General features: G+C 26.4%; 1 protein-coding gene across 7 annotated transcripts in view; it reads right to left on the bottom strand.

Annotated features, from left to right (window-relative positions):
- LOC105429033 (uncharacterized) overlaps window positions 1-13,004 on the bottom strand; it is a 222,470-nt gene that overhangs the window by 19,845 nt on the left and 189,621 nt on the right. Inside the window, exon 7 of one of the 7 annotated variants that reach the window (XM_089084966.1) lies at window positions 1,812-1,931. The exons of the other annotated variants lie outside the window; for them this stretch is intronic. Within the exon in view, the coding sequence (XP_088941092.1) occupies window positions 1,812-1,931 (120 nt within the window). The remainder of the gene's footprint in view (window positions 1-1,811; window positions 1,932-13,004) is intronic. 7 annotated transcript variants of the gene reach the window in all.

The raw sequence follows: 13,004 nt of genomic DNA, 5'->3' as shown, positions 1-13,004 counted from the left end.
GTATGAATGCATTAACTAAATCTGCTCAACTTTCTCGCGATTTTTTATCTCGCACGTCTTCTTCTAACAAAAGATAATAATATGTTCCATTTTAATCTTAAAACGGTTGTATGTTTTTTAAATCTAATGTTGTACAAAAATTTCTTAAAAATTTTAGAATTTTTAAGAAAGACTTAAAGTAGCATCAATAATTTAAGATTGGCTAGCCGTTTGAAAATCAGCTTTCACGTAGTTTTATGCAAAAGTCATTGCCATTTTTTAAAATGACAGTTATCTTTATATCTTCAAATGATTATTTTTCAAACAAAGTTTTTCTTAAAAATCCTAAATTTATTTGGGGTATTTTTAATATGATATCAAGTAGGAAATATATAATTGTTTTCAGTAAAATGAGATACTTTTACATGAAAATTACAAGTTTTAATAATCCTTAAACGCCTCGTCACAAAATATAATTATGTCATTTTTAAATGATAAAAGTATGATTAAAAATGTCGAGGTCAAGTACTAAAAAGCAACCACTTTGCTTTTTTTTTTTTTTTTTTTTTTTTTTTTTTTTTTTTTTTTTTTTTTTGAGAAAATAATTCATATCATTCTAATATGATATTAAACAAAACAATATTGATTCCAAAAACTTAAAATATGTCGGCGTCAAAGAATTAATAAAATTATAGTTTAAATATCATGATGATGATTCAGTCTCAAGTAATTCCGCGTGAAATCTATCGATATGTCGCTTAAGAGTAATCTCTCGTCTGAATTTTCGATCACAATAATTGCATTTAATCGTTTGTTTGATTCCACATCTTCTTCTTTTTTTATGCAATTCTAGATGTTCGATCCATAAAAAAATTTTTCCGCAGCCAGAGCACATCGGTGATATTGAGTTATCAGGGCTAAAGTTCTCAGAGCTATCTAAAAATATTAACAGTGTGATTAATATAATATAACAATGAATCTACATTAATATAATATAACAATGATTCTTTGAAACAATTATTGAGAAGAAAAGACTGCAGAGTAAATAAATTTTTTACGTGATATTACGTAATTTTTAAGAATATAAATAAAACAAAGACTGCACAGCACTTAATTAAAGAGAACTTTGCATGTAAATTTCGTATATCTGAAAACTTATTTACTCTGATTCAATTAAAAGCTGATTAAAATTCTTTTTCATAATTAATAAAGAATAAAGATATTCTTAACTTGCCATTACTACAGTAATCAAAATAATTAATTTTTAGTACGACAAACTTGAGACAAACACACTTTAGTAACACAGATACACAAATACAAGGTAAATGTCACCAATTTTTTCAACAACATCATGGCAAACAGAACTTCACTTTTTACACTTTTCATACCTCTTACACTTTTCTTGCACACGAAAAACACTTCCTTCTATCTAAATTCGTGCACTTTTAGAACATAAACGTTGAAGAACCGAACACGAATTTAACAACCTGACAATAATCACATCAATAAATGGAAGTAAAGAACGAAAACACGGTATACAATGCCATTTCTTTGCTGTTTATTTTCTGCGTTTGGTTTATTCACTCAATTCGGAACGTATTTTAAGCCTTTATTGATGATGGCACAACCGAAATTTCGGCCGGTTCATCGATCATGGATAAAACTGTTGATAACAAGCAAATTTCAAACAAATTTTCAAAGAATTTGTTTCCATTTTCATAAATTATATTTTCGAAGTATCATATAATGTGTAATCACATGATGTTCAGATGACACTCGTATTTAAATCTCTTATTGCATAGAGCATATAAATAATCATTGCAATTTCTTACCGCATTCATCACGTTGATGTCTCGTTAAAGAGTGCCTCCAGTTGTATCCTCTGCCACATGTGTTGCAGATATATTTGCCACAGTTCTGCCTACTATTTCTTTTCTTGGGCCTGATCTTATCTAAAAACAAAATACGCCATTAGAACACATCCCTAATTACAGTAGCCTTGTCAGAATTAATTTTTTTTTTTTAATTTTACACCATAACATTTAAATTTATTGCTGATACTTTTTATCAAAAGGTTATTTCATTAATTGTCGTCTATAATAAATTTTATTATTGTAAAATAATTTTTTCTAACTGCAAGTATAAAATTATATGACACAGTCTTTTCTTTCGACTCATATGTACATTCTCTTCCTTCGCATTTCTATTCCTATCGTTCTTTACATCCATAGGAAAATAATAGCAGATTTTGGGTAAAATGCAAAAAAGATTTAATCAAATATTTATTACATCGATGCGTTTGCATTATTTTTAAAATAAATGCGAATGATGATTAATTTAGATGTAATTAGGTTAATAAGGAAATAAATAATAAGGGAAGATTTTTAAATGTAAATCACAAAATAATACTAAACCTATACAGATCTTTTCTTTTGATAGTTGAAAAATAATTTTGATATTTGTTTGTGTTTTTAAGTTGGTTGTAAATGAATTTCTCTTTCTGAAAGATTAGAAAGAAGAGATTAGTATAAGTTTGGTATTATTTTTTACAATTTACATTTGAAAATCTTTTCTTGTAAATAAATGAATGAGTAGAGGTAAGTTGTCCATTTTTCTTTGTGTTCATTTGCTATGAGTTGACGATTCGGTTTTAGGAAGACAACAAACACAAACTTACACTTTCCTCAAGTAGAGTACTGTACAGATTAATTTATGTATTTTCCAATAAATAAATAGCAGTAAATAATATTTTTCAAAAAATAAAAGAAAAATATTAAGCATTATAGTTTATTCTTATTGTCTCGAAACATCAAGGAAAATAGTAGAAAATCGTTACTTTTCGTAACGTCAAGTCTTTACGTAACTCGAGATTTATTTCACTGAAGAGTTTCCTTTATTTATTTCTAATGTTCATTCGAAAGTAATCTCTCCGAATCAAGAAAAATAAAAAGGCAAAATCAATAGAGTAATTTTCGACAATACTCTTCTACGTATTCAATTGATTTTCAAGAATTACTCTCAATAATATTTTTCTCGAGTAGATACCACAGAATGAATGAAGTCACTTTGGCATTTCAAAGGAAGTAACTTAAGTTACTTCCACTTTAAAACTGCTGTTTTGTGAATGAGCATATAAAATCAATGTAATTCTTCTTGATTTACTTTATTATTTCTGTTAAGGATTTATTGGATTGTCCAACCAGTGATGAACATAAATTAAGTGTAGTTTAAGTTGGCGGCTCCGTCGAAGCTTCGCATTGCACAATGGACACGTGTACTGCGGTTCCTTACCGCAATCTTCGCGTTTGTGTCTCGTTAAGGATGGTTTCCATGTGTAATGTTTGCCGCACGCGTCGCAGGTATATTTACCACGATATCGTCTGTGATAATCTTGTGGCCTGTGGGGCCTATCATCACTACCTGAAAAAAAGTGTGATATTAGTATGGGCTTTTGGCTGTTGTAATCTCAGTCAAATTTACATTTTCTCTTAACTCTTCATGTTGTAGAAGTTTATCAGTAAGTCTTACTTCTTCAAAGAAATTTAATTAAGCTTGTTGCTTACATTTTTTTAACAATGTAAAATTTAATTAAGTTTGTTGATTACATATTTTCAAGAATATATAATATTATATAATATCAAATTTGTTCAATCGGAAATATGCAGCAGATTCGTAATGTTGTCTTTCGGTGGAAAATTCGGGAATTTTAGGAATGTAGGAAATTAGTATGGTTTACAATCTTCATGCATTTTTTTTGAATCTATTCTATTCTACTTACGTATTATATTCCTTAAATTTATATAGGAAAAAATAATAGCATTTTAGGCATATACAGTTTTTATTTGAATAGTCTCAATCTCTCCTTTCTTCTCTAAATTATTTCTCCTTTTGTATGCATAATATAAAAGAAATATAAGATTATTTAAAGAAATTATTTCTAACAGTGATTGAAATACGCATAAAATTTTTATAATAAAATGTAACAATAATTATCTCTCAAATAAGTATGAAAATTATTAAAACTTATTTTATAAACATACGCGTAATTATCACAGAAATAAAATATTACCTATATAAATATTACCTTATATTATTATATAATACAAATATATTTTTTATATTATATCTCATTCAGGTGTTATGAAAAGATCACACATTCAAATTTAAGATTATTTTAATAACATTTCATTCTTTAAATAAAAGCAGCGTTATGCATAATATGTACAATACATATTATAAAAATTTACAAATATAAATATAATAAAAATGTTTGAGTATTATATTAGTATATATTATAAATATTGACATAAACAATAAAGTGTTTAAATCAAATATGTATAAATTCGCATGGTGATATTTAAAAAAATAATTTTATTATTCTTATATTCCTTCTGTTTCAAAAATTAGTTGATAGATTTATATATTTATATATTTCTCTAAATATTAACAGAAATAGAAGATATTAAATCAGAATCAAAAGATAAATCATTAGAAACGATGAAAAGCGAATTTGAAAATTTCATTGATTATACATAGTATTATTATGTAGATTTCCTCGATTGCTGTCGGTCATTCCAAATTTTGCCGTTTGGAATGACCAAGCGATGGACATTGATCATGTGCTTCTTCAGCATCCACTTATGTCTAATCTTTGAACCGCATATGGAACAACTGTACTGTGGATCTTTCCCGCACTCTTCTCGTTCATGTCTGACCAATGATTGCATCCATTTATATTCTTTACCGCATTTCGAGCAAAAGTGTCTGCCCAATCTCTTGTAATAATCGGACATGCTGTACTGCGCTGAACCTGGAAAAAACAACGAGCGACACGTTAATGCGTTCGAATATTTATTAACGCATCTGCGAATTCGTTTTTACAAAATAAAGCATATATTTATCCATTTGATTACATTTGTATCATTTATATACAACATACATATTATATGCACTAAAAATTGGTGTGTAAGTGTGTCGATCGTTTTATTACCTTTTTTTTAAATATCACAAATAATTAAATTAAATAATAATTAAATATTATCTTCTTGGTTCCTCATATTATCATTATCTATTGTTAAAGTATCGAGATACCTATACACTTATCGTTCTTTTCTATGAAAAATTATTTTATTTAGAAATTTATATGTTTGAAAAAAAGACAGTTTAAATATATCTTTATTTTCATAAATATAAATTAATATATCATCATAAATATTCATAAATATAATAACAAAAATACAACAAACAAAACTAAAATTGACAAATTTCTTTCTATAGGAGTAGTGATGTTAATAAAAAAATGCAGATCAGAAAATGTATCAATGCTATATTTTTTTATATTGTGATGATAGAAGAGGATTTCATTATTTAGAAAATTGTTTTCCATTATTTTATGTGTTGCCTTATATGATAATTCATTGCCGCGTTGTCTTAATAATCGTAAAACGATTATCGTCAGACAAATGTTTATAACTTAAATATTATTAAAAATATATTTTACAATATTGCTTATATCATAGACTCGTTAGAGTCTACGTTATAATATTGCTTGTCCATGTTTTACAATAGAGCGCATACTTAATTTTTATATTCCGCATTCATTATATTATCTTTAAATTATTTTGTAAACATCACGCATTTTGGCTGTTAAATTCTTTTCCCTGTAAAATTTTTCAAGTCTTCCCATGGCTCGTATTTCGTTCTTATATTGCAAGACGCAATATACATACTTATGCAAATATGACTTTCTCCACGTAAATTTCCTTATCGTAATACATGCTTTCGGCGACATTTTACAAAAATGATAAATTATACACAGGTACGAAAAAGCTGATACTCTAGACAATTACACATCTAATTTCATACACTATCGCACATACGCCGGCGAAAAGCTACAATTCTATATTCATTGCCTCACAATTTTGTATTTAAGTATACTCATTCGATTACGATCATATTTATTAAAGTCTCATTGCATAATATAAATAATTAATATATAAATAATATAAATAATAAACGTTCTCCAAAGTATTGCTGCTGTGATATTTAAAAAATTGGAAAATCTTTCACATGGCTCTCTCTTTTCTCTTATATATAGCTTCAAAATCTTTCCGTAAAAATTCTGTTACATTCTTATCTTAAATAATTAGATTGTCTAGTTCCTTTTTTTAAATAAACAATATATATGTATATACATATATATATATATATATATATATATATATATATATATAGACATCTGTAAAAAAATATGTTCAAAAATAAAATCAGCATCCGTTCTATAAAACTGATTGCTGTTAAAAAAGCGTATTTTTAATAAAATAAAAATATCGCAAAAAAGAGAGTACCAAGATATATAAAATGGTTTTACTAGCCATCAAGAATTATAATAAATTCTCGAAGAGATATTATATCTTATTATATTCAAGTCGCTATAAAAAAATTACTCTAATATAAATAATTTATCTTATCAAAATATGCATATTTTACATAAATATTTATGATCTCCTTTCCTAAACAGACTTTTTCAAAGACATTATTAATAACAGTCATTTTTTTATGAACTAAACTAAAATATACTGTCTTGATTTCTTAATTTAATGAGGTGATAATTTTGTATATTACAATAAATATTGTTTGATAAAAGAGACAATCATTGAATCTCTTGCTGGTCCAATGTATCCATCTTGAATTGTGACATCAAAAACAAAAAAGACATATAATAAAAGTTTTTGTAAAATATGTTAAAATAGACATATTTTTTAATAAAATATTTACAATCGATAAAACAGATTTATTTTATATATATTGAAAACTCTCTTGCTTTGGTAAGCAATATATATATATATATATAAAATTGTGATTTTATTCTTGATTAGGCATAATTTATATTTCTAAATGAATATATATAGTTTAATTGCCAAAGCAAAAGGAAATTTTTCAATATATTTTACAAATTTATTGTAACGATTGTAAATAATATTTTATCGAAAAATATTTCTATTGTAATGTATTTTACAAGAATTTTTTCGCATTTAATATCAACTGAGCAAATAAGAAAGATCTCAAGGAATATTGTTTTAAAAATAAATATCGTGATACGTGAATAGATGAATCTATGACATGATCTTCATTTCTTTACTATAATGCAGAAATCGATTTCTTCTGTCTAATTCTGCGAGTAATTGGCATTTGTCTTATTTAAATATCCAAATAATATCAATGTCAGGAGGCTGTGGGCGGTTTAAATCGTTCAGGTAAATCGCAATAATTGCATTTTTCGAAATAGGCTCCGTTCTCATGGGTGACGGATTCCACATATGAGGGAACGAAATTTCCTATGTTTGTTCCATTTTATGAACGTTGTTCTCGTGACGTAGGAGATAATCTTTGCGCCGGAATTTTCTGCCGCAAACTGTACAATTGTGCTTCGGCAACATGCCGCATCCCTCGCGTAGATGTCTCGTCAAAGAATCGGTCCATGTATAACGCTTGCCGCACTTGTAACACGTAAATGGCCGATCGTAGTTGACGCGACAGTGTTCCCTCTTGGAATCTGAAACAGGCCGCAGAAAGGCCGACGGTGAGATCACTGATTTCGTCGACGGCCTCTTTTAACTTTTACATTTGACTCACATCACAATAGATAATGCCAATTTATTTGAATCGATCATTTTGAATAGAACAAATAATTCATAAAAACCAGCTGATAGAAAAGCATCGAGCATCTGATCTTTTTTTCTGTACTTTCTTCAGTCTTAATATAAGTCTTAATATAAGTCTTAATTTAAAAATAATTCGCATAAATTGTTGAGAGCATTGTTTTGTATTGCAGTAGTTACATGCATACTAAAACTTTTAATAAAAACTTTTAATAAAAAATTTACAAGTCTAGAAAAGGTAGAGTTGCGTGGAAATATTTTTTATTTTTTGAAAAAAATTCTCAAATTTAATTTTATTGATTAATATTTTTCCAAATGATTTTTCCATGATCGATTCGTTATAATACGTTAACACATGCTAGGATAAACAGTTCAACAATAAACTAAAAAAAAAATCAAAGTAATTGATAAATGATACAATTAATGCGTCTCGCGTATTAGAATGTTTTAGTTTTGATAACTTGTGATAAAGCGTCTTTAAAATTCTTATCAAATTGTTCCTCATTTCAAACTTACGTTAATAATCAAATTATAAATTGGCAATCCATAGTTTGTAGCACATTATTTATTTATATCTTCCTAAAGAACTATCTTTATAATTGATATATCACTTTGCAAAGAAACTGTAAAACTCAATTGAGATTAACTCAACACTAAACTATAAATAATACTAGAAGATAGTTCTTTTCTTTCTTATTCTCTCGGCGCAGTTTCTCCCAAAAATAGATCCAACGGTAGATTATTAAGGACAAAGGTATTATGGATCAATGGGATAATAATAAATTCAGCAAAAAGATATTTCTATATCTTTATTTTTCATAAAAGTAAAATAAATGAAAATATCGTAGTAGTGTAAGATGTTTGCTTTTACACGTACTGATAAGAATTTTACTTGTCTTTGATAAGATGTTCAATAATTTAAAAATTTATTCCATAGTTGAATATAGCATGTTATAATATTTTTATCAACAATAATGAATATTAAAAATATTTTATGACAAAAAGAGATATTAATCTTTGTAAGGCATTAAATTAATGAGTACAAATTGCTCATTATATTTGCTAAGCAATTATTTGTAATTTTATTTTCCTTTTTTGTACAAAAATAACAATATTTTATATAAGCAACCGCAATATTCATTAAACATGCATATGTGTATATATATATATATATATATATATATATATATATATATATATACACACATATATATATATATATATACACATAGAGCAGTTTATTATAATTAGAAATTATTCCTTTAATTTATATAGACAACATTAAGTTCAAGATCGTGGCACAATTATATCTGGATAATGAATATATAGTTTATAAGAAAATTAAATATTCTCACACTTATGCATTTTCTATTGCATTATGAAGTAGCTATATACTGAAGATAAAAAGAATTTCAAGAGCTTAATAGATCCACACAGATAAGTTGAACAGGAGATTTTCATATGTCGCTTTACAATGGCATGAGAAGTTATTATTATTATTATTATTATTATTATTACCACTATATAATAATATTACTAATAGTAATATTACTATTATAAGCTTTATATATTTAAAATTGCCTTTTGAATTGCCTTATCGGGTTTTTCATATTAACACGTGCGTGCTAGAAATGTATATTTAATATATTCTAAAATGTAATCCAGTAATTGCAGAATAAATGTGAAATATTGAGAAAATAAACTATTTATTTATATACCTTCTAAGATATACGATAGAAAGGATGTTCGATAATTATATCATGATTAAGTATAACTAAAAACAGATAAATTTTCCCAAGAATAAATTTTTTATAACAATTAACATTTCTCGGTGACTTTACATAAGGCTGCTTTCGAACATTTTGAATGTTCATAATTTTACAACACTTACTTAATATATATCTAATACAAATCTGAGTAATTAATTGCAACTTTTATTATTCAATATTTTAAAATTTCAATATTTTATTTATTAAAAAAATAAATAAAAATCTTATCTTCAAAAAATTTTAATATTATTTTTCTCTAGATATTAAATACATTAAATACGTTTTGCAAATATTCTTCCAAAACAGTTACAGACTAGTAAAACAAGTCGATCAATAATTTAAAAAGAAAATATTATTACAAATATTACAAATATTTTTCTAGATAAAAATGCATTAAAATCGCGTCTAAAATGAATAAGGATAGCTAAGGATAGCTATTTATTTCGTTCAATAATTAAAATAGCCTTGACTGCATAACAGCGCGAGTCAGTTGCAGCAAAATCAATAAATCGATTGCTATCGAGATCGCGGAATCACACTATGTATTTGTGAACCGTCCATACGTGTCGTTGAAAATTGGAACGCTGATGGATCGCCTTGGAACAGAAAGGACACACGTTTTGCGGCATCTTACCGCACTCTTCTCGCTGATGACGGTTTAAGGTGCTCTTGTTGGTATAGGATCTATTACAGTTGATACAGAGATACGGTTTAGATAAGCAATTCCGCCGCCTTCTTCTTGTACCTGAAAGCAAAGTTCGAACGATGATTAATACGTACAACATGACATCCGGCATTCGACAGATTTAATCTGCTGCATGAACTTCGTGATGTATTATCTACAGGAATCAGCTGAATCCAATTTATTATATCGCTTTCAAATAGTCTTCAATCGAAATATTTGGAGTGAAAAGATAATATTCGTGAGTGATAGCAAATTAGTTTCAATAATTCTTCGGAAATGATACAAGTATTTACCAAATAAAAATTCTATTTTTAGCGAAATATATGATAAATCGATATATCAGAAATTTATAAGATATTTACAACGTAATAATTCTCTCATAAATAATATTGAAAAAAAATCTATCATGTATATAGCCATGTGATGTTAATTTTATTTTTCGGACTGTGATCGTATCCCTTTTGAGCATAGCGATCTTCCAAAGTCTTCGTAGTTGCATCTTCGAGTAATGCTTCGCAAGTCGAGTCATTTACAAAGCAACGACTAATAAGAGGATATGCAATCTTTTATTATTATTTTTTATTTAACCGTGCGTATTGATTTGTAATACGCATGTGATATAATTTTATTTACACATTTATTATCGCGTACATGTTCTTCTAACACAATTATAACAAAATTATAATAAACTACAATAATTACAAAACACTACAAACGGGATCACATATAACTAAGGCCTCGATGAATGTTTCGTTTAATATCCAAATTACAAGAATTAGTCAACTTATCACAGAATTTTCTCGATCGCAAAATTTAGCGAAAAGAGATCTTCTAGCGATGCAGCTATCGATCTCGAGATCACAATCTCAAGTCGGTTGTAATCCCTATTTTGATTATTAGTGTCATGTGATACAATCCACACGGATTCCCTACGTTCTTCTTATATATATTAGTATATTCTAATAGTGTTATATGACAATTTGATTGCGAAAATCCTCTAACAGCGAGATTATAGTGTATTTTTACAATGCAATCTACAAATAAACTAATGTCTTAAGACACATATAGCAGTGGCAAATTTATGTCTTCTTCCAATTGAAAATAAGTTATGAAAAGTTCTTTTAAAAAAAGAGTTGTATTTTTATGTATAACATTTATATAATATTATACATTAACATATATAAATATGAATATAAATATAAATATTTAATTATAATTGTAAAAAGTTAATATTTTCAAAAATTAAAATTTTTTTCAAAGACAGATATATGTATATGAAGAAAATTATATAAATTTTATTTTAAGTAATACAATTGTAGTTTAATCGAACAATTAACACAAATTTTAAATAGAATATAGAATATCACAGTTTAAAAAATGATACATATCGTGGTATAAGATGATATCTTGGCATGATGGAATTATGAAAATTAAATTTCATTAATTCATCAATAGATCCGCCACTGTGTGCAAGAAAAAAAAATTGATTATAAACTAATGGATGTAAGTATAGAGCATAATAGAGAGAGAAACTATATGATTTTCGCGAACTGCCGTCTTTTATTCCGGCGGAAAATATGAATATTAATTAGCTATTATTTTGCATTTAAAAGCTCTACACAAAAAAAGCGATTGTAACCGCTTCTTCTCACAGTCGCACACAAGCGTTTTTTTTTTTACTCTTCAATGCACCATCAATATTCTTTTTACATTTTCAATTTTCAGTCATTTTCAATATCGACGAATCTTCAATGTTATAACGATATATTTCTTGATCTTACAATCTATATTAGATATTTTTTTAACTCTGCAGCAAATCATAAAAAAAGATACCGATCACTTATGTTATTTATTCCTCAGTCTTTATAAAATATAATTTACAATAATGATAAAAACCTATCAATAGTTAATCAGAAATTTTATCTATATTTCTTCAATATTTAATTTCTCATATTTTCCAATATTAATATATACAATAAGTAAAGCACAATGAGCATTGCCTACATTCATGTCACAATCACTATAAAATGGCCTATATAATAACTCAAATCGTTATACTCTTCACGTATATATATGTATTTAAAATAGCGAAACGCGAATTTCCTTTAAAATTTGATAAATTTACATCAAGAGACATTCCGATGATCTTGACATATGTTATACAGATAAGGATACTGATCAACTTTTCCTTATAATTTAATCGACAGTTTCGTGTTTTTGAGATATACTTATTAATATATAAACGTGAAAAAATCTTTACATTAAATAATAAAGCTCCGATGATCTCGATCTTAATATATATATTGTCAAGGATATTCTCTTCATCAACAATTAAAAAGCCGGCAATCATTGTTTATTAAAAAGTTTTATTTATTATTAATAAATAAAGTTGACAATATAAACATATAAATCAAATAAAGCTGTAACGCAGAACTGTTTTTTGTAATAATAGCCAAACTATTCACCAATATTAAATAAATATATATATAGCATTTCATAAAATTATTTTTATTCTAGAAGAAAATAAAAATAATTTTATGAAATGCTACATATATTTATTTAGTATTGGTGAATAGTTTGGCTATTATTATAAAAAACAGTTCTGCGTTACAGCTTTATTTGATTTATATGTTTATATTGTCAACTTTATTTATTAATAATAAATAAAACTTTTTAATAAATAATGATTGCCGGCTTTTTAATTGTATTTAATGGTTTTTTTATTTTTATCAACTATAAAAATCAATAATGATATATAAACAATCATGTATATACATATATATGCATATATTATTATCGATTTTTAATCTCACACACAAACACACACACACACACACACACACACACACACACACACACACACCAATTACATATTATTACATATCCATCATATACAAAATAAATATACAA

Source organism: Pogonomyrmex barbatus, unplaced genomic scaffold, assembly GCF_055798465.1.
Source record: "Pogonomyrmex barbatus isolate J1 unplaced genomic scaffold, ASM5579846v1 scaffold9, whole genome shotgun sequence".
Classification (NCBI taxonomy): Eukaryota; Metazoa; Arthropoda; class Insecta; order Hymenoptera; family Formicidae; genus Pogonomyrmex; species Pogonomyrmex barbatus.
This window is presented reverse-complemented; position numbering and strand designations above follow the sequence as displayed.